The sequence below is a fragment of the Mobula birostris genome, chromosome 22 (genome assembly GCF_030028105.1).
Source record: "Mobula birostris isolate sMobBir1 chromosome 22, sMobBir1.hap1, whole genome shotgun sequence".
Classification (NCBI taxonomy): Eukaryota; Metazoa; Chordata; class Chondrichthyes; order Myliobatiformes; family Myliobatidae; genus Mobula; species Mobula birostris.
This window is the reverse complement of record NC_092391.1, coordinates 5324374-5351979: the sequence shown is the minus strand read 5'-3', so window position 1 is coordinate 5351979 and position 27606 is coordinate 5324374. Positions and strand designations below refer to the sequence as shown.

The 27606-nt window shown below is 41.5% G+C and overlaps 1 protein-coding gene across 3 annotated transcripts in view; it reads left to right on the top strand.

Annotated features, from left to right (window-relative positions):
* strbp (spermatid perinuclear RNA binding protein) overlaps positions 1-27606 on the top strand; it is a 267170-nt gene that overhangs the window by 152225 nt on the left and 87339 nt on the right. For all 3 annotated transcript variants that reach the window (XM_072239910.1, XM_072239908.1, XM_072239909.1), the window contains 2 exons: positions 23886-24033; positions 27460-27554. In XM_072239910.1, the coding sequence (XP_072096011.1) occupies positions 23886-24033; positions 27460-27554 (243 nt within the window). The remainder of the gene's footprint in view (positions 1-23885; positions 24034-27459; positions 27555-27606) is intronic.

The following is a 27606-nucleotide window of genomic DNA, read 5'->3' as shown; positions in this document are numbered from 1 at the left end:
TGGCAGAAACACCTTTCTGTTTCAGAATAGGTGAATTAATAGAATTTGTAGATGGGAGGAGATCCTGAGGGTACAGCTAAGGATACCTGAAAACTACTTTTGGGAATTCTAAACACAAGATTCTGTAGAAGCTGGAAATCCAGAGGAAAAAAATACAAAATGCTGGAGAAACTCAGCAGGTCAGGCAACATCTATGAAGAGGAGTGAACAGTTGCTGTTTCGGGTCAAAACATCAACTATTCACTCCTCTCCATAGATGCTGCCTCACCCGAGTTCCTCCAGCATGTTGTGTTTGCTTTGGGAATTCTAGTTTATTTCCTGTGATGTTGGAAATAAAAAAAGATTTATTTATTTACCAACTTTAATAAACTCAGAATGTTCTGAAGCACTTCAGAGTTGATTATGTAGATTTGTAGTGTAGTGATTGTTATAATGAATGAAATGTGATAGACAATTTTTACCCAAGACTCTCCCACAATTAGCAAACTGATAATGACCAGGCACCAGAGAGAACTTCCTTGTTCTCTTCAAAATGGTGCCATGGGATCTGTTATGTGCAGCCAAGATTGTATTTGGAGCTGCACTTTATCATGTCCTGAAAGGCAGTGCCAATATAGATCTGTACTCAATTCTCCAGGGTGGGATTTGAAAACACAGTCTTCTGATTTAAACATTGATTGCTACTAGAACAGCGACAGAGTTGAGAACAGAATGGAAACCATACCAAGTACAAAGTAAATTTAGACCATAAGATATAGGAGCAGATTTAGGTCATTTGGCCCATCAATTCTGCTCCACCATTTCATTATGGCTGGTCCATTTCTCTCTCAGGCCCAGTCTCCTGTCTTCTGCACATATTCCTTCATGCCCTGACTAATCAAGACTCTATTAACCTCTGCCTTAAATATACTCAATGACTTGGCCTCCACAGCTGCTTGTGGCAACAAATTTCACAGATTCACCACTCTCTGTCTAAAGAAGTATTTATTAACAAAGTACATATATGTCACTATGTAACCTTGAGATTAATTTTCTTGTGTGCATTCACAGTAAATACATAGAAACAAAAAAAAGCAAAATAATAAATAAATAAGCAGTAAATATGAAGAACATGAGGTGAAGAGTTCTTGAAAGTAAGTCTATAGGTTGTTGAAATAGTTCAATGTTGAGGTTGGTGACGCTGAGTGAAGTTATCTCCTCTGGTTCAAGAGCCTGATTGTTGAAGAGATATAACTGCTCCTGAACCTGGTGATGTGGATCCCAAGGCTCCTGTAGCTCCTTCCTGATGGTAGCAATGAGAAGGGAGCATGGCTTAGATGGTGGGGGATGGGTCTCTGATGATAGATGTTGTTTTGCTGCAAGAGTACTCCATATGGATGTGCTCAGTGGTGGGGGAGGGCTATACCTGTGGTGGAGAGGGCTGTATCCACTACTTTTTGTAGGTTTTTTCATTCATGTGCATTGGTGTTTCTGTACCGGGCCATGATCCAACCAGTCAATATTCTCTCTGCCACATATCTATAGAAGTTTGTTAAATTATAATCTTGAGGTGAATGTGGGTTATAGGGCAGAATGCATAGCTGTAGCTTGATCAAGATTTTAAAATCATGTAGCCTGAGTATCCTTTAATATTGTTAAATTGTATGATGTGGCACCTTGAGAAATATTGTAGTATATTTGACAAAAAGCTGAAAAAAAATGCTAAAGGTAGAAATCTGAAGTGAAAACAAAATGAATCAAGCTGAAACATTAACTGTTCTTTCTCACTGTACACTAAGCCTGCTTGACTTTCTGAGTATTTTGTGCTTTTATATAGTAGTATTGATGTGTAAAGGTTTTGGTGTAGTACACAAAGAATTGTCAACTTGATTAAATGATTCCTTGTAGTTCACTCTCTAGCTTTATGTTATAAAGGTACACTTCTTTGAGCTAATGCACTTTGGGAGCACTTATGAGGTTACGACACTTGCTACTCCTGTGTACAAATTAGTAGATCATTGGAAGATGGCAAGTAGACATGTTAAAAAAGACATATGGGTTACTGACCTTCATTACAGAAGTAGGGAGTTTATGCTTCAGCTTTATAAAACTAGTCAGAAGTCAGCTAGAGTATAGCTCTAGTATACAGTAAGTGTATGCTATTCAGGTTACTTGGGTATAGGAGTACAGGTCTCCCCTGCCATCCAAAGGTAGAGCGTTCCTATGAAACAGTTCGTAAGCCAGAATGTCGTAAAGTGAAGAAGCAATTACCATTTGTTTATATGGGAAAAATCTGTGGGCGTTCGCAGACCCAAAAAATAACCTACCAACTCATGCCAAATAACACATAAACCCTAAAATAACAGTAACATATAGTAAAAGCAGGAACAATATGATAAATACACAGCCTATATAAAGTAGAAATGGTTTTCTATAATCATTGCTGCACTGTTCTCTGTAGCAAATATCTCACGCCAGTGCTCTTGGCAGAAACACGGCGCAAGCGCTCTCGGCAGAAACAAATATGTTCAAGTTGAACAGTGCATGACAGGGAATGAGGAAAGGTGCAGCTGACTCATCGTTTCCTCGCGGACCGGTGGTTGGGGACCGCTGTGATAGTGTATAGAAGAGATTCACTAGGATGTTCCCTGGAATGAAGCATTTATTAGAAAAGACTGAAGAAGCTAGGTCTGTTCTCCCTGGAGCAGAGGAGTTGAAGAGGGTGACTTTTATTTATTGGATTACAGCACAGAATACACCCTTCTGACCATTTAAGGTACGCCACCCAGCAGCCTGCCGATTTAACCCTACCCTAATCACTGGACAATTTACAATGATCAGTTAACCTAAAACCCAGTACATATATGGACTGTGTGAGTAAACTGGAGCACTTGGAAAAAACCCACATGCTTATGGCATGAGTGTACAAACATGCCTACAGAGGATGTCGGAATTAAACTGGAACTCTCAACGCCCTGAGCTGTAATAGCGTTGTGCTAACCACTACGCTACCATGGTGACACGATTAAGATATATAAAATTTTGAGGGATATAGGAAGAGTGGACTGCAGAAAATTCTCTCCGATATAAGAATAGATAAAATTAGAGGACTTAAGTTTAGGGTAAGGGAAAGAGATTTATGAGGGACCTCTTCTTTATCCAAAGAGTGCTAAGTACCTAAAATACATTTCCAGAGAAAGTGGTTGAAGCTAGGTTACTGACAGAACTGAAGTGTCCAGATGTGCTCTTGATATGCTTAGGCATATAGGCTGTGAGATTCATGGCCACAGGTTGGCATGAATGAGTTGGGCTGAATGGCCTGTTTCCATATTTTGTGATTGTGGTTCAGTGAACCTGACTTAGAGTTGAGAGTATTTTGATGAGATGTAAGAAAACAGATTTGAACACAGTACGGATTGATGGCTGGGAAACCTTGTTCTATTGGAATATAAAAGACAGAGTGGTGCACTTTAAAGAGCAGCAAGTATAAGGTCAAAGTAAAGGCCAGGCTGCATCTGGGAGAACAGAAATGGAGTGAATGTGTCAGGCTGAAGACCCCTGATGAGAATTGGAAAGAAAGGGAATAAGTTAGTTTTAGAGTAACATATATACAGGTTTCCCCCGCCATCCAAAGGTAGAGCGTTCCTATGAAATGGTTCGTAAACCGGAATGTCGTAAAGTGAAGAAGCAATTACCATTTATTTATATAGGAAAAATTTGTGAGCGTTCGCAGACCCAAAAAATAACCTACCAAATCATGCCAAATAACACATAAAACTTAAAATAACAGTAACATATAGTAAAAGCAGGAATGATATGATAAATACACAGCCTATATAAAGTAGAAATAGTTTTCTACAATCACTGCTGCACTGTTCTCCGTAGCGAAAATCTCACGCAAGCGCTCTTGGCAGAAACACTCTCTCCAGTAACCTTTAAGCTATGAAGCTGCCAAATCATACCAAATAACACATAAAAATACACAGCCTATATAAAGTAGAAATAATGTATGTACAGTGTAGTATCACTTACCAGAATCAGGAAACCAGTGCCGAGCACACTGATGATGGTGTGTTAGGCTGAGTCGTCGGAGGTTGGGGTGGTGCAGTGGTCCCCAACTTCCAGGCCACCGACCAATACCGATCCGCGAAGAATGCAGCGGGAGCCGGGACGCACCCAGCACAGCTTTAAGAAAAAAGCCGAAATAAACAAGCTAATTAATTAGGTGCCGCCCGACGCGTAAATGTCAGCCCAGATCAGAGGTGACACAATCGGCAATCACCTCTGATCTGGGCCGACATTTACATGCCAGGTGGCACCTAATTAATTAACTTGTTTATTTCGGCTTTTTTCTTAAGATGTGCTGGGTGCGTCCCGGCTACCGCTGCATTCTCCGCGGCAATGTATCAGTTCGCGGCCCAGGGGTTGGGGTGGTGGGACACTGGGGTGTCATCTCATTGTCGTCTGTTTCCATAAGGGCAGGAAGGTCATCTTCTTTTATATCTGCCTGCCTCGATGTCAAAGGTCGAGGTTCGTCATCTGCTGTGGCTGATGTGGAAGGCTTGAAAAATGACGGTATGCTTGACTGCTTAGCCTCGCGCATTTTTCTATCATACAGTTCTTGGTAAGCACTCAAACTATCCTGCAAATATGCCCTAAACCTACGTACCCTTTCAAAATTAAAGTTGTACTTTTCTGCAATCATTGCAGTTGCTTCACGTTCAGTTCCTGGATGACTTCACTGTCAGTCCATTCGCTACTGCATTTGGTTTCGATTGTTATCCTTTCCTCTTCCAATTGCATCAGCTCTTCGTCTATCAGTTCTTGGTCATGGGATGCCAAAACCTCTTCAATATCATCTTCGTCAACTTCCACAAGCCAAACTCACTTTGTCCTTCCTTCGTTCACCACGATCAAAACGCCTAATTATGTCTAGTTTTACGCTAAGTGTAACACCCTTACGAGCTCTTTTAGGCTTTTCCAATACCTTAGAACTCATCTTGCTAACGGCTGCTCACAGGCATGTGATTAAGCCATGCCGGCTAGAATGCAGTTCCAGGGGAGGAGCCTTTTATCGCGCGCTGCCTTTTTTCGTAACAGTGAAAACACCTTCTGTTAGCAAAAACAGGTAACTAAAGTAGGTCTTTCATAACAGTGAGGTTTTGTAAAGCGAATGTTCGAAAAGCGGGGGACACCTGTAAAATGCTGGAGGAACTGAGCAGGTCAGGGAGCATCAATAGAAAGGAATAAAGAGTCGATATTTCAGGACTGAATTTTAGATTGCAGATTGGTTGGAGAAAGGATAGATGGAATATAGGTAGGGTGAGACCAAAGTTACTATGAAGATAAGCCTTGGATAAAGTATTCTAATTAACAGGCTAATGAGGGTAGTTAGAAAGAGAGAGAGAGAACATGAACAGAAGAGTATAATTGTGAACTGAGTGTGATTAGAGAGATCAGGAGAGAGATAACACAAACAAAGGAATGTATAGACTGCAAAATGCTGAACTCGGAAAAAATACCCTGTGCGACAAGCTGTGTGTGAGAAAAATACAACCAATATTACAGATAGACTTTCTACTACAGGTCTTGCCTGTTGTGATGCAAATAGAAAGCGAGTTACTTGAAATGGTTGAATTCAAAAGATAATATTTAGAAGGTTGGGGCATAGCCAGATGGAGATGTGATGTTGTAGAGTCATAGAGTAATACAGCGTAGAAGCAGGTCTTTTGACCTAACATGTCTATGCTGACCACAGCATCACCCCTGATAGTTCCAGTTGTTTGTGTTCAGCCCACAATCTTCCAGGCCCTCCTCTTCCATGTACCTATCCTCCTAAGTATTGCAATTGTACCCTTAAGCTTATGTTGGGGGTGTTCATTACAGCAGTGGTAGAGCACAGTGGGCACGGGATAGAGAATATGAGTGGTAATTGGTAGTATTTCAGGTCACTCTTGAAGACTAAACTCAAAAGTGCTGCACACATTAGCTTTTTCCACTTCCCAGCTTCTCAATTCATTCCTCTTTTCCCACCCCCTCCCCAAGCCCTACTGCCTTTCCACAAAACCATGAGACACGGGAGCAGAATTAGGCCATTTGGCCCATTGCGTTTGCTCTGACATTCCATCATGGCTGAATTATTATCCTTCTTGACCCCTTTCTCCTGCCTTCTCCCATAACATTGACAGCTTTACTAATCACTATCAATCTCCGCCTTAAATATACCCAGTGTCTTGCTTAACATGGCTTCACCTATCAACTGCCAAATCATACTCCTCCCCCTCCCCCTACCTCTTTATTCTGACTTCTGCCTTTGCAGTCCTGATGAAGAGTCTCAGCTCAAAACATAGATGCTGCCTTATTTGCTGAGTTCCTCCAGCATTTTCTGTGTTTTCCAACATCTGCAGTCTCTTCTATGTCTCCGGTTGCTCAATCTGGTTTATCAGGACCAATTCTCATCTCTATCCCAGTCCATGAAAATAGATTAAATGGCCACTTACATGGTCATATCTACTATTTGTAGTACCTGGCTGTGTGCATACTATAATTACCGCAGACACGAGGAAATCTGCAGATGCTGGAATTTCAAGCAACACACATAAAAGTTGCTGGTGAACGCAGCAGGCCAGGCAGCATCTCTAGGAAGAAGTACAATCGACGTTTCGGGCCAAGACTCTTCGTCAGGACTAACTGAAAGAAGAGCTAGTAAGAGATTTTTAATAGTAAGAGATAATTACCGCAGCATCTTTTTGCCTTTTCAGCACTAAATGGACCATTTAGCTCAATTTTATATGCCAGTGTTTGTGCATCAATTGAGACAGCTTTAATCATACCAACAGATACTACTATTTCTTTTTACACAAATCATATCACAATGCATAAGTGCACTTATCCTCCATTACCAAATGAGATAATAGTTTAGAGGTTTGACACCTTTGCTTTCATATTAGGTGAGTTTAGATATTGTAGGTGGTCAACATAATCATTTTATTTCTGCAGTTTCATTGGTAACAATTTCTATAATAAAACCTTACTGGATTTATTGTTTGAATTTAACTTTATTATTGCATATTTATGGCACCTAGTTTTCCATTGCAACACAGTTGAAAATTTTTTCTAGGCCTGAAGCAGCTTCCTAACTGTATTAGCTGTATTTGTCACGTCATCGAAACATGCAATGAAATATATTGTTTTGCGTCAAATCAGATCAGTGAAGATTGTCCTGGGCAAGTGTCGCCACACATCCAGCACCAATATAGCATGTCAACAACTTACTAACCCTAGCCCATACATCTTTGGAACGTGAGAGGAACTGGAGCACATAGAGGAATCCCACATGGTCACAGAGAGAATGTAGGGACTAGTGAAATCAATTCCCAATTTTACAGCTGACTGTTAATGCTTCTGTGCTGCCCACATGAACCCACATGTTCATAACCACTATTAGATTATTAGTCATTAAAAAGAGCTCCAGCTTCTTCATTCGCTCCTGTTAATTATAATGGAAATTAGCGTTTAGTCTCTAACTCTTTTCTGGTGCTGCTGCTTTGCACTATATGAAGATCATAAGCAGACAAGCATCGTGCAGCTATGGTTTTGTCAACCTCTCAGAATTCCATTTACTTTCTTTCAAAACTGAGTCCCAATATTTACAATATTTATTTAGGTTGGAGAATTATGTAACTAGCCAAATCAATATCATCCAGTATTTTGCTGCTATAATAATTCTGTAAGGATAGGTACTCTTCTAAAATGAAATTAAAATACATTATTTGTAAAGATAAATAATTCAACTGTGCCATGACAGCCACCGATATCTGTCTATTCCATTCTATTATCTTCAACCTGGCTGCAAAGCATCAGTGTCAACAGAAGTATACTGCAAGATCAATGTCAAAGTTGTCAAGAACAGCTCTTTATGCGGCCTTGACAGCATCTCATGTCTCAGCCTGCAGAAGTGCTCAAGATAATGGACTGCTCTGAATTCCAGCATAATTTGCACATACAGGGAGGCCCTTGGTTTTCTACCTAGAGAAACTAGAACTGCTTTGGTAACAATGACAAGAAGATTGAAGAGCTAATTAAATACAAACATGAGGATTCCTTGCACTGGAGTTGCACCTTCATTCAAAAGAAGTGAACAGCTTCACATGCACCTGAGGGCAGAAGTTCAGCAGAAGACCCATCACTTAAAGTACAGGTAATGATGAAGAATGCTCAGTAGGCTCAGCAAATTGCTGACAGTCGTGGCATAAGACCCATCTACAGCATAAACAGCAAGGCCTCACCCGACTGACGGTCAATAACAGGTGGTTGTGTCAGCTCAGAAAGAACACAGGACTAGTCAGTGCCTGATTAAAGAAACCCTTCAAAGACCACTTCAGCCATGATTCCGTTGTTGACTCCATCCCACAGTAATCTGTTTGGGCCAGCATTGCTGCCACTTCTAAAAGCCATATCCCAATTGACAATTTAGAAGGTGTCAGGAACAAACAGTAACCCTGATGAAATCCTAAAATTCAATGCAGCAGAGCTTCAGTCACAAAGCTGCAATTGTGCTAGCTATATCTGGGAAGAAGGGGATTCACCATTGCTACAACAATTGTAATAATTTTCTACAAAGGTGTCTCCCTGCTGTCTGGCACAGGGAAGATCTTCACCAGAGTGTTCCTCAATCATCTTCTCCTAGTGGTCAAAGAACTGCTCCTAGAATTCCATTGTGGATACTGTTCACCTAGAGGGCATGATCTCCACATGACAGATCCAAGAAAAGTGCATGAAGTAGCTCCAGCCACTATACGTAGCTGCTTTTTGACATCAGTAAAGTCTTTGATTCCATCAATCAGAAGGGATGTGGAACACTCCTCAAATTTAACTGCCACAGAAACTCATCTCCATCCTAGGTAACATAAAGACATGATGCTAATCAATGGAACCCCATTTCAAGTAAGGATATGTCATTGCCCTAATGCTTTTCTCAGTCTACATTGCACTTTACCTCCAATAAACTACTCATGGGAATGGAACTAATCCTCAGAGCTAATGTGCAACTGTTCAACTTGGGCAAATGCACCCAGCACCAAAGTCACTTGAACTTCAGTCGTTGAACTCCAGGACATATAGTAGATGATGCATGAATTTGGCTGAACTCCAAAATACCATCAACATCATCACAGAAGTTACGAACAGATATGCCTTACATTCAACACCTGCAAATCCAAGGTCCTCCCCTGCCTTTTCCGACTGCATTTTGGGGGCCACATCTCAGTGAAGCCCTCAGTGCATCAGCATCAATTCTGGCAGATTAGGGAAGAGGCACAAAACTTACAGTCTACTGGACTGATTTCCAATGTGCTTCTCTGCGGGCTACAGGGATTTGTGCCAGTGTGGCTCTTAAATATTTTCTTTTTGAATACTTTCACTGCAATCTGCAGCATGTAAATTTCTTCTTAACAACAGACTATGAAATTGCATCAGTGATCTTCAGATCTCACGTTTGATGATTAAAGGTAGAGCAGTTAAATGTGGACTCTTAAGGCATGGCGTGTTTAAGGGTTAACGCCAAGCCAAGGCTGAAAACATGGCAGCAGAGGTGGGATTCAAACTAGGCTGAAGTGCAAAGGGATGGAGCCTCCTCTGCCTACCACCTTGTTAGCAAATATACAGTCACTTGAAAATAAAATTGACAATCTCAGGGCAAGGTTGCTGTATCAGAGGCAGATGAGGCAGATCTCAGCCAAGTTTTCAGTTTCCCTCCTTAATGCTGATTCACTCCACAGGGCTTGATACAGCTCATAGCACTGGTGTCAACAGCAAACTTGTATATGGTTTTGGAGCTATACTTAGCCACACAGTCGTAGGTGTAGAGTAGAGCAGGGGGCTAAGTACACATCGCTGTGGACCACTGCGAAGGATGTATGACAGCACATCCTGTTCCTCTGGAGTTAGTCAAGGTTCGGCATGTCATAGAAAACCTTGGCAAACTTTTATAGATGTGTGGTGGAAAGTGTGCTGACAGGCTGCATAACAGCCTGGTATGGGAACATCAATGCCTTTGAGTAGAAAATCCTTTAAAAGGTAGTGGATTCGGCCCAAACATCATGGGTAAACCCCCCCCCCCCAACCATTGAGCACATCTACATGAAACGCTGGCGTAGGAAAGCAGCATCCATCATCAGAGTTCCTCACCACCCAGGCCATGCTGTTTTCTCACTGCTGCCATCAGGTAGAAGGTACAGATGCCTCAGGAGTTGCACCACCAGGTTCAAGAACAGTTACTACCCCTCAAACATCAGGCTCTTGAACAAAAGGGTATAGCTATGCTCAATTAAGGATTCTGTTATTTTGTTATTTCATGCTCGTTATTTATTACTATTTATTTACATCATGCATTTGCACAGTTAGGTTACAGTTAACAGTTCCTGATGTTTTCAGTTTACAGAACCTGTTACTGTTATAGTTACTGTTCTATAGATTTGCTAGGTCATAGAAAAATACAAGACAGGAAACAACCTTTGGCCCATTTAGACCGTGCTGAACTATTTAAACTCCCTACTCCCTTCAAACTGCACCCGGACCATAGCTCTCCATACCCCTACCATCCATGTACCTATCCAAACTTCTCCTAAGTATTGAAATCGAAGTTAAATGCCCCACTTGTGCTGGCAACTCGTTCCACACTCTCAGGACCGTCTGAGTGAAGAAGCTTCCCCTAATGCTTCCCTTAAACTTTTCACATTTCACCCTTAACCCATGACCTCTAGTTGTAGTCCTACCCGATCCCAGTGGAAAAAGCCCGCTTGCATTTACTCTATCTATAGCCTTCATAATTTTGTATACCTCCATCAAATCTCCCCTCAATCTTCTACGTTCCAAGGAATAAAGTCCTAGCCTATTCAATCTTTTCTCCAGTCCCGGCAACACCCTTATTAATTTTCTCTGTACTCTTTCAACCTTCTTTACATTTTTTCCTGTAAGTAGGTGACCAGAACTGCACAGAATACTAAAATTAGGCCTCACCAACATCTTGTACAACTGCAACATAACATCCCTTATTCTGTACTCAATACGTCGATTCATGAAGGATAGTGTGCCAGAAGCTTTCTTTACGACCCTATTTACCTATGATGTCACTTTCAATGAACTAGGCACCTGTATTCCCAGCAACACACATCAAAGTTGCTGGTGAACGCAGCAGGCCAGGCAGCATCTCTAGGAAGAGGTACAGTCGACGTTTCAGGCCGAGACCCTTCGTCAGGACTAACTGAAGGAAGAGTTAGTAAGAGATTTGAAAGTGATTTGAAAGAGATTTCAAATCTCTTACTAACTCTTCCTTCAGTTAGTCCTGACGAAGGGTCTCGGCCTGAAACGTCGACTGTACCTCTTCCTAGAGATGCTGCCTGGCCTGCTGCATTCACCAGCAACTTTGATGTGTGTTGCTTGAATTTCCAGCATCTGCAGAATTCCTGTTGTTTACCTGTATTCCCAGGTCCCTTTGTTCTACCACACTGCTTGATACCCTACTGTTCACTGTGTACGACCTACCCTGATTGGTCCTACCAAAATACAACACCTTGCATTTGTCTGCATTAAATTCCATCTACCATTTTTCACCCTGTTTTTCCAGCTGGTGCAGATCCCACTGCAGGCTCTGATAGTCTTCCCCGCTGTCCAGTACGGTCCCAATCTTGGTGATATCCGCAAAATCTGCTGATCTGGTTAACCGCATTATCGTCAAACAGCAATGGACCCAGCACCAATCCCTGCGGCACTCCACTAGTTGCAGTCCTTCAGTCAGAGAGCCAACTATCACTCTTCTGCCACAATTTATTTTTAGAGCCTTTCTTAAACTGTGGAACAACATTAGCTATCCTCCATTCCTCCAGTTCCTCGCCTGTCACTAAGGATGATTTAAATATCATTGTTAGGGCAATTTCTACACCTACCTCCCAAAAAGTCCAAGGGAACACTTGTCAGGCCCTGAAGATTTGTCCACCTTGGTTTGCCTCAAGACAACAAACACCTCCTCCTCTGTAATCTGTACAGGGTCCATGACCTCGTTGTTGCTTTTGCTCATTTCTATAGACTTTGCTTCCATCTCCCGAGTAAATACAGATGTAAAAAATCCATTTAAGATCTCCCCCCGTCTCTTTTGACTCCATAGATAGATTACCATTCTGATCTTCCAGAGGACCAATTTTGTCACTTGCAGTAGTATTGCTCTTAACATATCTTCAGAATTCCTTAGGATTCTCCTTCACCTTGTCTGCTGGGGCAACCTCATGTCTTTTAGCCCTTCTGATTTCTTGAGTGTTTTCTTGCATTTCTTATACTCCATAAGTACCTAATTTGTTCCAACCTGTCTATATCTGCTATGCACCTCCTTTTTTTTTCTTAATCGTGTCTCAATTTCACTTGAAAAATAAGATTTCCTAAACCTGTTATCTTTCCCTTTATTCTTACAGGCACATACAAATTTAGTACTCTCAAAACTTCACTTTTCACTTACCAAGTACACCTTTGCCAGAAAACAGCCTGTTCTATTCCAGACTTGCCAGATCCTTACTGATACCATCAAAACGAGTTGTTCTCCTATTCAGAATCTCAGCCCCTGGACCAGACCTATCTTTTTGCATATTTACTTTAAAATTAATGGCATTATGATCACTAGATGCAAAGTGTTATCCTACACAAACTTCTGTCGCATGCCCTCTCTCATTCCCTAATAGGAGGACAAGTATTACACACTCTCTTGGGACTCCACTGTACTGATTAACGAAATTTTCCTGAACACATTTGACAAACTCTATCCCATCTAGTCCTTTTATAGTATGGGAGTCCCAGTAAATACGAGGAAAGTTACAATCATCTACTAGAACAACCTTATGTTTCTTGCAACAGTCTGTGATCTCTCTACAAATTTGTTCTTCTAAATCCTGTGGACTGTTGGGTGTCCATAAAATATAGCCCCATTAACATAATCATACCTTTCTTATTCCTCAGTTCCACCCATAAAGCCTCACTAGTTCAGTTCTCCAGTCTGTCCAGGCTGAGCACTGCCGTGACAATTTCCCTGACTATAAATGCCACCCGTAACCTTTAATTGGTCCCACTTTCTTGTATCTAAAACCATAAGACATAGGAGCAGAATTAGACCATTTGCCTATTGAGCCTGCTTGGCCATTCAATCAGAGCTGAACCTTTTCTCCCCTCCTCTACCCCACTCTTTGGCCTTCTCCCTGTAACCTTTGATGCCATGTCTAATCAAGAGCCTGTCAAGTTCTGCCTTAAATACACACAAAGACCTGGCCTCCAACAGCTGCCTGTGGTAACAAATTACACAAATTCACCACCCTCTGGCTAAAGAAATATATCCACATCCCTGTTTTTTAAATGGATGCCCCTCTATCCCCACCAGAGAAACATGCTTTCCATCTACTCTGTTTAGGCCTTTCAATTTTCAAAAGGTTTCAATGAGATCTCCCCTCGTCTTTCTAAATTCCAGCGAGTACAGATCCGAAGCTATCAAACATTCCTTGTATGATAACCCTTTCATTCCTGGAATCATCCTTGTGAACCTCCTCTGAACCCTCTACGATGTCAACACAGTTTTTCTTAGATGAGGAGCCCAAAAGCATTCACAATACTCAAGGTGAGGCCTCGCCAGTGCCTTGTGAAGCCTCAGCATCACTTCCCTGCTCTTGTAATCTAGATCTCTTGAAATGAATGCCAACATTGCAATTGCCTTCCTCACCACCAATTCTATCTGCAAGTTAAGGATAAGGTAATGGAGTACTTGGTGACACAGGACAAGATAGGACAAAGTCAACATGGGTGTTCTGCACAAGGACTCCCAGCACCCACTGTATCCTCTTTATCTATCCTACTTGTAATCTTCTCAAAGAATTCCAACAGTTTCGTCAGACAAGATTTTCCCTCAAGGAAACCATGTTGACTTTGTCCTATCTTGTTCTGTGTCACCAAGTACTCCATTACCTCATCCTTAACAATTGACTCCAACATCTTCCCAACCACTGAGGTCAGGCCAACTGGTCTGTAACTTCCTTTCTGCTGCCTTCCTCCTTTCTTAAAGAGTGGAATGACATTTTCGATTTTTCAGTCCTCTGGTTCCATGCCAGAATCCAGTGATAATTATTAATGCTTCTACAATCTCTACCGCTATCTCTTTCAGAACGCTCGGGTGCAGTTCATGTGGTCCACGTGACTTATGTACCCTTCGGTCTTTCGGCTTTTTGAGTACCACCTCTCTTGTAATAGTAACTGCACTCACTTCTCTTCCCTCGTACCCTTCAATATCTGACGCACTGCTCGTGTCTTCCACGGTGAAGACTGATGCAAAGAACTCATTTACTTCGTCTGCCATCTCCTTATGGCCCATTATTATTTCTTTGGCTTCATTTTCTAGCAGTCCTATATCCACTCTCATCTCTATAATTTTTTTACATACTTGAAAAAGTTTTTACTATCCACTTCAATATTGTTTGCAAACTTCCTTTCATATTTCATCTTTTCCCTCCTAATGCTTTTTTTAGTTGCTCTCTGTAGCTTTTTAAAAGCTTCCCAGTCCTCTATCTTCCCACAAATTTTTGCTTTGTTGTATGGCCTTTCTTTTTCTTTTATATTAGCTATGCCTTCCCTTGTTAGCCACAGTTGTACTATTTTGCCATTTGAGTATTTCTTCATTTTTGGAATCCATCTATCCTGCACCTTCTTCATTTTTCCAAGAAACTCATGCCATTGCTGCTCTCCTGTCATCCCTGCCAGCAGCTCCTTACAATTTACTTTGGCCAACTGCTCTCTCATACCACTATAATTTCCTTTACTCCACTGAAGTACTGCTGCATCAGACTTTACTTTCTCCCTATCAGATTTCACGTTGAACTCAGTCATATTGTGATCACAGCTCCCTCAGGGTTCTTTTACCTTAAGCTCCCTAATCATCTTTGTTTCATCACATAACATTCAGTCCAGTATAGCTGACAAACTGCTCTAAAAAGCCATCTCATAGGCATTCAACAAGTTCACTCTCTTGAGATCCATTATCAACCTGATTTTCCCAATCAACCTGAATGTTGAAATCTCCCATGACTATCATTACATTGCCCTTTTGACACATCTTTTCTATTTCCTGTTATAAGCTGTGGTCCACATCCCAGCTACTGTAGGGAGGCCTGTATATAACTGCCATCAGGGTCCTTTTACCCTTGTGGTTTTTTAACTCAACTCACAAGGTTTCAACATCTTCTCATCCTATTCCACATCTTTCAACTGATTTGATGCCATTCTTTACCAGCAGAGGCATGCCTCCCCCTCTGCCTACCTTCCTATGCGTCTGATACAATGTGTGACCTTGGACATTCAGCTCCCAACTACAACCATCCTTCAATCACAATTCAGTGTAAGTCGCAGCATCATACCTGACTATCTGTAACAGTGCAACAAGATTGTCCACCTTATTTCTTATTCTCTGTGCATTGAGAGATAACACTTTATGTACTGTATTTGCTAGCCTGTTTGATTCTGCATTTCTAATGCACTGATACTCACCCTGCTGGCTGCAATTTTGCCCTATCATCTGCCTGCCCTTCTTGGCAGTCTTTGCTTTTTTACTTACCCTGAGCCCCTTTACTCCTGTTCCCACCTCCCTGCCAAATTAGTTTAAACCCACCCGTGCAATATTGGACCCCCTCAGGTTCAGGTACAACCTGTCACTTTTGTACAGATCATACCTCCCCAGAAGATATCCCAATGATCCAAGGACCTGAAGCCTTACCCCCTGCACTAGCTTCTCCGCCACGCATTAATCTGCCAAATCATCCTGATTCTACACTCACTGGCACGTGGCACAGACAGCAATTCAAGTCAAGTCACTTTTTATTGTCATTTCGACCATAACTGCTGGTACAGTACACAGTAAAAAACGAGACAACATTTTTCAGGACCATGGTGCTACATGAAACAATACAAAAACTACACTGAACTATGTAAAACAACACAAACACTACACTAGACTACAGACCTACCCAGGACTGCATAAAGTGCACTAAACAGTGCAGGCATTACTATAAATAATAAACAAGACAATAGGCACAGCAGAAATTACTACAATGGAGGTCCTGCTTCTCGGCTTTCTGCCTAGCCCTCTAAATTCTCTTTTCAGAATCTATTGTCATTGGTATCAATATGTAGCAAGACATCTGTCTGCTCTCCCTCACCCTCCAAAGTGCTGTAGGCAGAATCTGAGATGTCCATGACCCTGGCATGTGGTAGGCAACTTACCATTCCAGTGCTCTGTTTACATGCACAGAATATCTTGTCTGTTCCCCTGACTATTGAGTCCCCTATCATTACCTTTGCATTCTGAACAGCAGAACACTGGAATATTGAGCTGCCAGTCCTGCCCCTGCTGCAAGCAAGTCTCACTGATAGCTACAGTAGCATAATTCCATGTGTTATCTCTGCCCTGAGATCATCTGCCTTTCCTACAATACTTCTTGCATTGAAATGTACGCAACTCAGGACATTCAGAACATTAGTCACACCATAACTTTCGATTCCTGACTTTGTCTGAGTCTTAACAATATCTTTGTCCACAACCTCCCCACTATCTGTTTTGGCAGATTAGAACAAAATTAGAACAGAAAAATGTCAACTCTAGTGCAAAGTGATCATAGTCATGAGAAACTCTGGAAATCCAAAGCAACAAACTCAAACTGGAGGAACCCAGCAGGTCAGGCAGCATCTATGGAAGTGAATAAATAGTCGATGTTTCGGGCCAAGACCCTTCTTCAAAAAAGGAAGGGGGAAGGCACCAGATTAAAATAGTGGAGGAAAGGGAAGGAGGATAGCTAGAAAGTAATAGGTTATTCCAGATAGATTGGAAAGGTAAGGGGCTAGAGAGGAACAAATCTGATATGAAAGGACAGTGGACCATAGGAGAAAGAGATGAAGGAGGAAGTAATAAGCAGGTGAGAAGAGGTAAGAGGCCAGAGTGGGGTATAGACGAAGAGGCAAGGGGGAGGAGAAATTGATATTCATGCTATCGGTTTGGAGGCAATTCAGACAGAATATAAAGTGTTGCTCCTCCACCTTGAGGGTGGCCTCATTGTGGCACAAGAGGAAGCCATGGACTTTAATGTTGGAACAGGAATAGGAACCGGAATTAAAATGCTTGCCCAATGGAAGTTCAGCTTTTGATGGATGGAGAGGAGGTGCTCTACAAGGTGGTCCCCCAACTTATGATGGGGCTCACCAATGTAGAGGAAGCCGCTTGGGAGCACTGGACACAATAGACAACCCAATTTGGGACCCTACTGGTCACAGTGTTGCTATACCCAGGTAGTGATTAAAATTGTGTCTGTTAGTTCAAGACTGAATGGTTAAAAAGAAGTAGCTGTTATTGAACCTGGTGTTGAAGGCCTTTAGACTTTTATACCTTCTGCCTGATGGTAGCTGCAGGAAGATAGATAGGTCCAAATAATGGGGACCTTTGATGATGGATGTTGCCTTCTTGAAGCAGTGCCTCCTATAGATATGACCAATGGTGGGGAGAGAAGTGCCTGTATTGGGTAGAGTACACTACTCTCTGCAGCTTCTTGCATTCTTGGCTTGAACGTATGAACCCTGATGAAATCATAAAACTCAGTGCAACAGAGCTTCAGTCATCTTAACCGATGACAGTGTCCTCTCAGAGGCCAAATCACCTGCACTGGGCCCTAGTTATTCTCATTTGCAATGTTGGGCAAAAAATGTTTTCTGTATTCTGTGTCGGTTATGGGAGGACATTATGCAATGATCCATAGGTGATAAGAGAGCTCAAGGTTATGGAACCCTTAGGGAACAGTGATCACAATATGATCAAGTTAACTTTGAAATTTGAGAAGGAGAAACTAAATACCAATGTGCCGGTAATTCAGTGGAATAAAGGAAATTACAATGGCATGAGAGGGGAACTGGCCAAAGTTGGCTGGAAAGGGACAGTAGCAAGAAGGACAGCAGAGCAGCAATGGCTGGAGTTTCTGTGAAAAATGAGGGAAGTGCAAGACAGATATATTCCAAATTATAAGAAATTTTCAAATGGAAGAAGGATGGCTGACAACTGAAGTCAAAACCAAAGTAAAAACAAAAGAGAGGGCATACAAGGAAGCCAAAGCTAGTGGGAAGATGGAGGATTGGAAAACTTGCAGAAGGAAACTAAGAAGGTCATTAGGAAGGAAAAGGTGAATTATGAAAGGATGCTGGTGACTAATATCAAAGAAGACACTAAAAGATTTTTTTAAGTATATAAAGGGTAAAAGAGAGTTGAGGTTAGATATAGGACCAATAGAAAATGACGCTGGAGATATTGTAATGAGAGATGCAGAGGTGGCAGAGAAACTGAATGCGTATTTTGCACCAGTCCTCACAGTGGAAGACATCTGCAGTATACTAGACTTTCAAGAGTGTCAGGGAAGTGAAGTAGGTGCAGTGAAAATTACGACTGAGAAGCTCAGGAAGCTTAATGGTCTGAGGGTAGATAAATCTCCTGAATGCACCCTTGGGTTCAGAAGAAAGTAGCTGGAGAGATTGCAGAGGCATAAACAATGATCTTTCAAGAATAGATAGATTCTGACATTGTACTGGATGACTGGAAAATTGCAAATGTAACTCCGCTTTTTAAGAAGGGTGGAAGGCAGCAGAAAGGAAACTATAGACCTGTTAGCCTGACATCACTGGTTGGGAAGTTAGAACATAGAATAGTACAGCACAGTACAGTCCCTTTGGCCCACATTGTTGTGCCAACCCTCAAACCCTGCCTCCCATATAACCCCCCACCTTAAATTCCTCCATATACCTGTCTAGTAGTCTCTTAAATTTCACTAGTGTATTTGCCTCCACCACTGACTCAGGCAGGATATTCCACGCACCAACCACTCTCTGAGTAAGAACCTTCCTCTAATATCCCCCTTGAACTTCCCACCCCTTACCTTAAAGCCATGTCCCCTTGTATTGAGCAGTGGTGCCCTGGGGAAGAGGCGCTGGCTATCCACTCTATCTATTCCTCTTAATATCCTGTATACCTCTATCATGTCTCCTCTCATCCTCTTTCTCTCCTAAGAGTAAAGCCCTAGCTCCCTTAATCTCTGATCATAATCCATACTCTCTAAACCAGGCAGCATCCTGGTAAATCTCCTCTGTACCCTTTCCAATGCTTCGACATCCTTCCTATAGTGAGGCGACCAGAACTGAACACAGTACTCCAAGTGTGGCCTAACCAGAGTTTTATAGAGCTGCATCATTACATCGCGACTCTTAAACTCTATCCCTCGACTTATGAAAACTAACACCCCATAAGCTTTCTCCACTACCCTATCCACCTGTGAGACAATTTTCAGGAATCTGTGGACATGTACCCCCAGAACCCTCTGCTCCTCCACACTACCAAGTATCCTGCCATTTACTTTGTACTCTGCCTTGGAGTTGGTCCTTCCAAAGTGTATCACCTCACACTTCTCTGGGTTGAACTCCATCTGCCAATTTTCAGCCCACTTTTGCAACCTATCAATGTCTCTCTGCAATCTTTGACAATCTTCTACACTATCTACAACACCACCAACCTTTGTGTCATCTGCAAGCTTGCCAACCCACCCTTCTACCCCCACATCCAGGTCGTTAATAAAAATCACGAAAAGTAGAGGTCCCAGAACCGATCCTTGTGGGACATTACTAGTCACAACCCTCCAATCTGAATGTACTCCTTCCACCACGACCCTCTGCCTTCTGCAGGCAAGCCAATTCTGAATCCACCTGGCCAAACTTCCCTGGATCCCATGCCTTCTGACTTTCTGAATAAGCCTTTAATGTGGAACCTTGTCAAATGCCTTACTAAAATCCACATAGATCACATCCACTGCACTACCCTCATCTATATGCCTGGGCACCCCCTCAAAGAACTGTATCAGGCTTGTTAGACACGATCTGTCCTTTACAAGGCCATGCTGACTGTCCCTGATCAGACCATGATTCTCTAAGTGCCCAGAGATCCTATCTCTAAGAATCTTTTCCAACAGTTTTCCCACCACAAATGTAAGACTCACTGGTCTATAATTACCCGGACTATCCCTACTACCTTTTTTGAACAAGGGGACAACATTCGCCTCCCTCCAATCCTCCGGTACCATTCCAGTAGACAATGAGGACATAAAGATCCTAGCCAGAGGCTCAGCAATCTCTTCCCTCGCCTCGTGAAGCAGCCTGGGGAATATTCCGTCAGGCCCCGGGGACTTAACCGTCCTAATGTATTTTAACAACTCTAACACCTCCTCTCCCTTAATATCAACATGCTCCAGAATGTCAACCTCACTCATATTGTCCTCACTGTCATCAAGTTCCCTCTCATTGGTGAATACCGAAGAGAACTATTCATTGAGGACTTTGCTCACTTCCACAGCCACCAGGCACATCTTCCCACCTTCATCTCTAATCGGTCCTACCTTCACTCTTGTCATCCTTTTGTTCTTCATATAATTGAAGAATGCCTTGGAGTTTTCCTTTACCCTACTCACCAAGGTCTTCTCATGCCCCCTTCTTGTTCTTCTCAGCCCCTTCTTAAGCTCCTTTCTTGCTACCCTAAATTCCTCAATAGACCCATCTGATCCTTGCTTCCTAAACCTCATGTATGCTGCCTTCTTTCACCTGACTAGACTTTCCACCTAACTTGTCACCCATGGTTCCTTCACCCTACCATTCTTTATCTTTCTCACCGGGACAAATTTTTCCCTAACATCCTGCAAGAGATTTCTAAGCATTGACCACATGGCCATAGTACATTTCCCTGCAAAAACATCATCCCAATTCACACACCCGCAAGTTCTAGCCTTATAACTTCATAATTTGCCCTTCCCCAGTTAAAAGTTTTCCTGTCCTCTCTGATTCTATCCTTTTCCATGATAATGCTGAAGGCCAGGGAGCAGTGGTCGCTGTCCCCCCGATGCTCACCCACTGAGAGATCTGTGACCTGACCCGGTTCGTTACCTAATACTAGATCTAGTATGGCATTCCCCCGAGTCGGCCTGTCAACATACTGTGACAGGAATCCGTCCTGGACACACTTAACAAACTCTGCCCTGTCCAAACCCTTGGAACTAATCAGGTGCCAATCAATATTAGGGAAGTTAAAGTCACCCATGATAACAACCCTGTTATTTTTGTACCTTTCCAAAATCTGCCTCCTAATCTGCTCCTCGGTATCTCTGCTGCTACCAGAGGGCCTATAGAATACCCCCAGTAGAGTAACTGCCCCCTTCCTGTTCCTGACTTCCACCCATACTGACTCTAAAGAGGATCCTGCTACATTACCCACCCTTTCTGTAGTTGTAATAGTATCCCTGACCAGTAATGCCACCCCTCCTTCCCTTCCCCCCACCCCATCCCTTTTAAAGCACTGAAATCCAGGAATATTGAGAATCCATTCCTGCCCTGGTGCCAGCCAAATCTCTGTAATGGCCACTACATCATAATTGCATGTATGTATCCAAGCTCTCAGTTCATCACCTTTGTTCCTGATGCTTCTTGCATTGAAGTACACACACTTTAGCCCTTCTACCTTCCTACCTTTACACCTTTTATTCTGCTTTTCTTTCCTCAAAGCCTCTCTATATGTTAGATCTGGCTTACTCCATGCGCTTCTTCCACTGTTCTTATCACTCCGGATCCCATCCCCCTTGCAAATTAGTTTAAACCCTCCCGAACCATGCTAGCAAACCTACCTGCAAGGATATTGCTCCTCCTCGAGTTCAGGTGCAGCCCATCTAATCTGTACAGGTCCCACCTTCCCCAGAAGTTGTTGGAATTGATTGTTAGGAATTAGATTACGGAGTACCTGGAGGCACAATACAAGATAGGGCAAAGTCAGTATGGTTTCCTGAAAGAAAAATCCTGCTGACTAACCTACTGTAATTTTTTGAGAAAATTACAAGCAGGGTAGGCAAAGGAGATGCAGTAGATGTGGTGTATTTGGATTTTCAACAGGCCTTTGACAAGGTGCAGCACATACGGCTGCTTAGCAAGATAAGAGCCTATGGAATTAACGGGAAAGTTACTAGCATGGGTGGAACATTGGCTGATCAGCAGAAAACAGATAGTGGGAATAAAGGGACCCTATTCTGGCTGGCTGCCAGTTACCAGTGGGTCAGTGTTGGGACAGCTGCTTTTTACGATGTATGTCAATGATTTGGACTGTGAGATTAATGGATTTGTGGCTAATTTTGCCGATGATACAAAGATAGGTGGAGGAGCAGGTAGTGTTGAGGAATTAGAGAGCCTGCTGAGAGACTTAGGTAGTTTAGTGGAATGTGCAAAGACGTGGCAAATGAAGTACAAAGTTGGAAAGTGTATGGTCATGCACTTTGGTGGAAGGAATAAATAAGCAGACTATTATTTAGATGGAGAGAGAATTGCAGAGATGCAAAGGGACTTGAGAGTCCTTGTGCTGGATACTTTAAAAGTTAACCTCCAGGTTGAGTCAGTAGTGAAGAAAGCAAATGCATTTGGCATTCATTTGTAGAGGTATAGAATATAAGAGCAAGGATGTGATGTTGAGGGTCTGTAAGGCACTCGTGAATCCACACTTGGAGTATTGTGTGCAGTTTTGGTCTCCTTAATTTAGAAAGGATATACTGACATTGGAGAGGGTTCAGAGAAGATTCACGAGAATGATTCCAGGAATGAAAGGGTTAACATATGAGGAACATCTGGCAGCTCTTGACCTGTATTCCCTGGAGTTCAGTAGAATAAGGGGGAGATCTCACAGGGACATTCTTTATGTTAAAAGCCGTGAATAGGTTAGATATGGCAAAGTTATTTCCCATGGTAGGGGAGTCTAGGACAAGAGGGCACAACTTTGGGATTGAAGGACGTCCATTTAGAATAGAGATGTGGGAGAAATTACTTTAATCAGAGGGTGGTAAATCTGTGGAATTTGTTGCCACCAGTGGCTGTGGAGACCAAGTCATTGGGTGCATTTAAGGCAGAGATAGATAGGTTCCTGATTAGCCAGGGCATCAAAGGGTATGGGGAGAAGGCAGGAGAGTGGGGATGACTGGAAGAATTGGATCAGCCCATAATTGAATGGCGGAACAGACTCGATGGGCTGAATGGCCTACTTCTCCTATATCTTATGGTCTTATTATTCAGACGTGCTCAAAGATTGATTGAACAAATGTCACAGCTCCACTGACTGCTAGAAGCCTCTTCCCCATGACCACTCAGTGTAGCAAGGATATTCTACTTGGTATTAACAACCTCAAGGCCATGAAGGGGAGCACACAGATGTGTTGTATGAGTGATGGGACCAGGTTACTATTTCATAGACTATTCTTCCCACCTCATCAGATACCTTGCCCATCTCTGGTAGAGTTTGCAGATCACACATTGACTTTATTCACCATTTCAGGACTCACAGCACTGGAGTAGAAACAGGTCATCATCAGTCTAATGGGAAACTGTAAGAAGAATGGTAATCAGTATTTAAATTACCTTTTAGGGAAAAAATGTACCATTACATGTAATATTAGGACATGCAATTGTGCCTATAATAATTAACATCTGGGGGAAGTCCTCTTGGAAGATGAAATCACTTTTTTAATGTTGTGAAATTTGTTTTATATTGGGGGAATAATATTTAGCTGGTCATAAATTTTTGAAATAGCTTGCTGTAGCTGAAGATTTGCACTTTTAAAGTGCAGTTATCATCCTGAGAGAATTTTTCCATTGTTATTTGTTAGTAATATATAAACAAGCATTCACTGGCTAAGTACTGATGAATGACCTTTGTATTGAAGTATGTAGATGTGGGGAAGAGCTATTAAATTTTGGATTGTCTATTTTGTGTTTTTGATACCTTTTAGAAACTAACAGAAGAAAAATATGAAGTTGAAAAATGCACAGAAGAGGCAGCCATCATTGTGCAAAATACTAAAGAACCTAAGTTGACACTGAAAATTGTTCTCAGTTCACCAGCAGTCAGGGATGAAGTGGAAAAGAAACAAGATGGAGGTATATTGATCGCCGTTTTCATATATATTACTGTTTTATACTTGCTGTAAGACTTCTGTGGTCTTGCAGAGCAGGTGTAAACACAAATTGAAAATAAATTTTGTAGTTTCAGGGTTTAGCTGGAGAAAATCTTTGAATCTTTTCCTTTTTAAATAATGAAAAGCAGAAGGTTCTTTATCTAGAGTTTCAAAGATAATTTCAAACAAAAAAGGGATATATAGATAATATTTAGAGGGAATTAAGTAAAATTATTGATTATTTGTATATGCAAACTTTTTGGAATTTTTAGCTGTATAATTAATTACCTGTCTACTGCATGCTCACAGAACTTGTTCTGACCACAGAAGTGTCCTAAGATGTTGCAAATATGTTGAGTATACATGGCCCCATCTCAGTGTTGCAAAAAATATATAAAATGTACTTCTAGGTCCAACTGCGAAATGTGTCAAATTATAATCATATTTAAAATATTGTAGTGGTTAATTTTTTTATTTGTGTATGTGGGGCAGTTGCAACTTTTAACCAATTCTTCTGACAAACCATTACTAGTACTTGTATTCAATGGTTTGAGCATTGCACCCCATCACAGTTGTTTTAGTCCTAACCACAGATTGTTAAATTTTGTAAGAGTCAGTGGATTGAAAGTACTTAATGTGATGTGGTCTTACAACTCAGCAGTTTAATTTAAATAGTACCAGCATCCTTCTAACCAACACACGCAAAATGCTGGAAGAACTCAGCAGCCCAGGTAGCATCTGAAGGTCCTGCTGGAGGGTCTTGGCCTGATACATTGACTGTACACTTTTCTGCAGATGCTGCCTGGCCTGCTGAGTTCCTCCAGCATTTTGTGTGTGTTGCTTGGATTTCCAACATCTGCAAATTTTCTCTTGTTTGTGTCAGCATCCTTCTACCTTTTTTGAAAAATAAGGTGGAATTGCACTCATGAGATTGGCTCATTCTGCTTGGCAAGCATGTGTGAGTTTGCAAATTACACTGTTCTTATGAGTGCAACTTTGGAAAAACAAGGATTAAAACCTCAAAGGGTATTCAATGTCCATTTATTTGAAATGCATTGAATTTGTTAACAGCACTGAGATTGGGAAAAGAACAATAGCTGGTCAGAATAAAATAGTGTTAATTTTTTTATTGTTTACTTATAGGCTTTCATTTTGGTTAGTCTGCAAAGCGTGTCAATGATAGTTTATGAGTCTTACTGGACAATGTCAGACCTTTGACCAACTGGCCGCTCTCTGTCATGGGAATGGAGGCAGCTGTGCCCACCTGGGCAGGAGGGGACTCCCTGTTGCTGTTCTCCCTATTTCTAGACTTGCTACAAGTCCCTTCAGTAATTTAATACTGTTCAGCAAGAAATTGTGGTATAAAACAATGCACGGTATTTTGAAATAAGCTCCATTGATAACAGCCAGCTGATTTATATATTTAATAATTGCCAACTGGAATTTCCTGCCTCACAGTATGCTATATAGTCACTAATCAGCACTCAAAGCAACGTTAGCTGAAGGGAACTTACTCAGCTGTGTACATTTTGTCTTACTTGAATGATTCATGTGCATTCATGCCCTGCTCTCTACAATCTCGGTGTTTGGTTGAGGGAAGAGGGTAGGGGTAAGGGAGAGGGTGGGGGATGCTGTGGTTTGGTGATAAATCTTCATGTTGCTTGTGCTATTGCATATTTTTAAATACTTGAGATGAGCAGGTTCTTGACATCCACCATGTGACTTACAATGACAGGGTTTGAAATAAATGTATTGACCACACACAGAATTTTAGCTTTATTTTCAGTTAGTTATATTACAATTTTTTTCTTGACCAGGACTTTTAAGTTTGTTCTTTCATCATTTGAAATGTCAAATTTATAAATCTTCCAAGACCCAAATATTGATGGCGATTTGGTTCAGTCTGCCCGAAATGTGGATTCTGTGTCAGTAATCGTTGCAGTGGGTATATGCATCATTTTCTCTGACTAAGTGAATCTAGCAGCTCTCTTTTTGACCAAAACTGATTTCATATATAGTGGATTTGATTTGTTGGCACTATAAGCCATGGAGCAATCTGCTTATTTAAACTACTTCAATTTCTACATTAGAAGCTTACGTTCATTTCAAACTCAAAATTGTACAGGGCATGAAGTGAATACATGAGTGTTGTTAAAAGGGACTTTGGTGCAAGTCTACCCCATTCACTGCCTGCTCTTTGTCCCCTATCCTTATCTTTTTTTCCGTAGAACTTGCATGTAAAAGATGACTGACTGCAAAAAAAAAGTAATCTTCTATGTTTGGATAGAGGTGCCCTTTAATGTAATCAAACACATGCCAAAAACTGTTTAAACAAATTGAAAATTTCCAGTAAACACCATGTTAATACCCGAGAGCATCAGAATTACGTGAAACTATATTTAAGTTTAGAAATAAAATAATTTAAAATAATGAAATATCTTGGTGATGTTGATGTGAGATTTTGTAACCAGGTTCATTGTAACAGAATTACGTTAATGAAAACTTGCCCCTGCAGACAGTCATCCTTTATGCTGTCTAATCCAATGTTTTAGACTATTAACCACCCATCTACAGCAATTTATCTTTGTATCCCTTGTGTAAGAAATATTGTACTTTATGGCAGATGTTTTTGATGCTTTTCAAGGCAGAAACTCCAGTTGTTGGAAATACCTGAAACCATTGTCATCTTATACAAATTTCATTAGGGGTTAACTGCCATAATAAGTTTCTGTTACATTTTAATACCTTTGTTGTAGGTGCCAAATTCATTCATATGATCATAAGTGGCTGAAAGCTTTGGTGAAAATTTTGTTGGAGAACAAGTTATTGCATAGATGGCACTTGCACAAGGAGTTAAAATGATAGGGCCATACATGGTTAATTTCTGGTTTCCTGGGTCTTCAACATCATGGAAGGTTGAAATTGGAGTAGAACTTAAATGTGTAATTACATGAGCTCTTACAGTTCTGATCTGCTAAAGCTGAGAGATCAGTGGGATTGGATGCAAGTTGACCTAAATGTTTGGAAGCAGGTACGATTTACTCTTCATTATAATTCACTGTTTTAGTTTCAGAATTGCCCAGAAAACCAGAAATTAAAGAGGCCTGGCTAACAGTCAACAAAAGTATCTGCTGTGTGGTATAATTTGTTGTGTTCTGCATTTTAAATAAGTCTCAGAATCATATTCTCTGCAGTTGATATGCCATTGATTCGTATCCCGAATGAATGCCTTTTGCTTCTGTCTCACATGTTCACGTTACTGTAAATGGCTGTTGTAGTAACCACAATGCACTATTAAACCATTAAAATTTCTGGGAGCCTTGTTTGCCTAGGATGCTGCCACTCCCTAGTACTGAATGACAGAAACCCCTTGGTCAAACTGTATCTGTCTTCTTATTCCATTCACCAGTAGAAAATTTTGCGATGAAAGATCCAGCGGACTTATTGGACAGGCAGAAATGCCTAAACGCCTTGGCGTCTCTGCGACATGCCAAATGGTTTCAGGTTGGCTACTTGTTCTTACCTTGTTGTTATTGTAGCCTTATGAGGTTTAAAT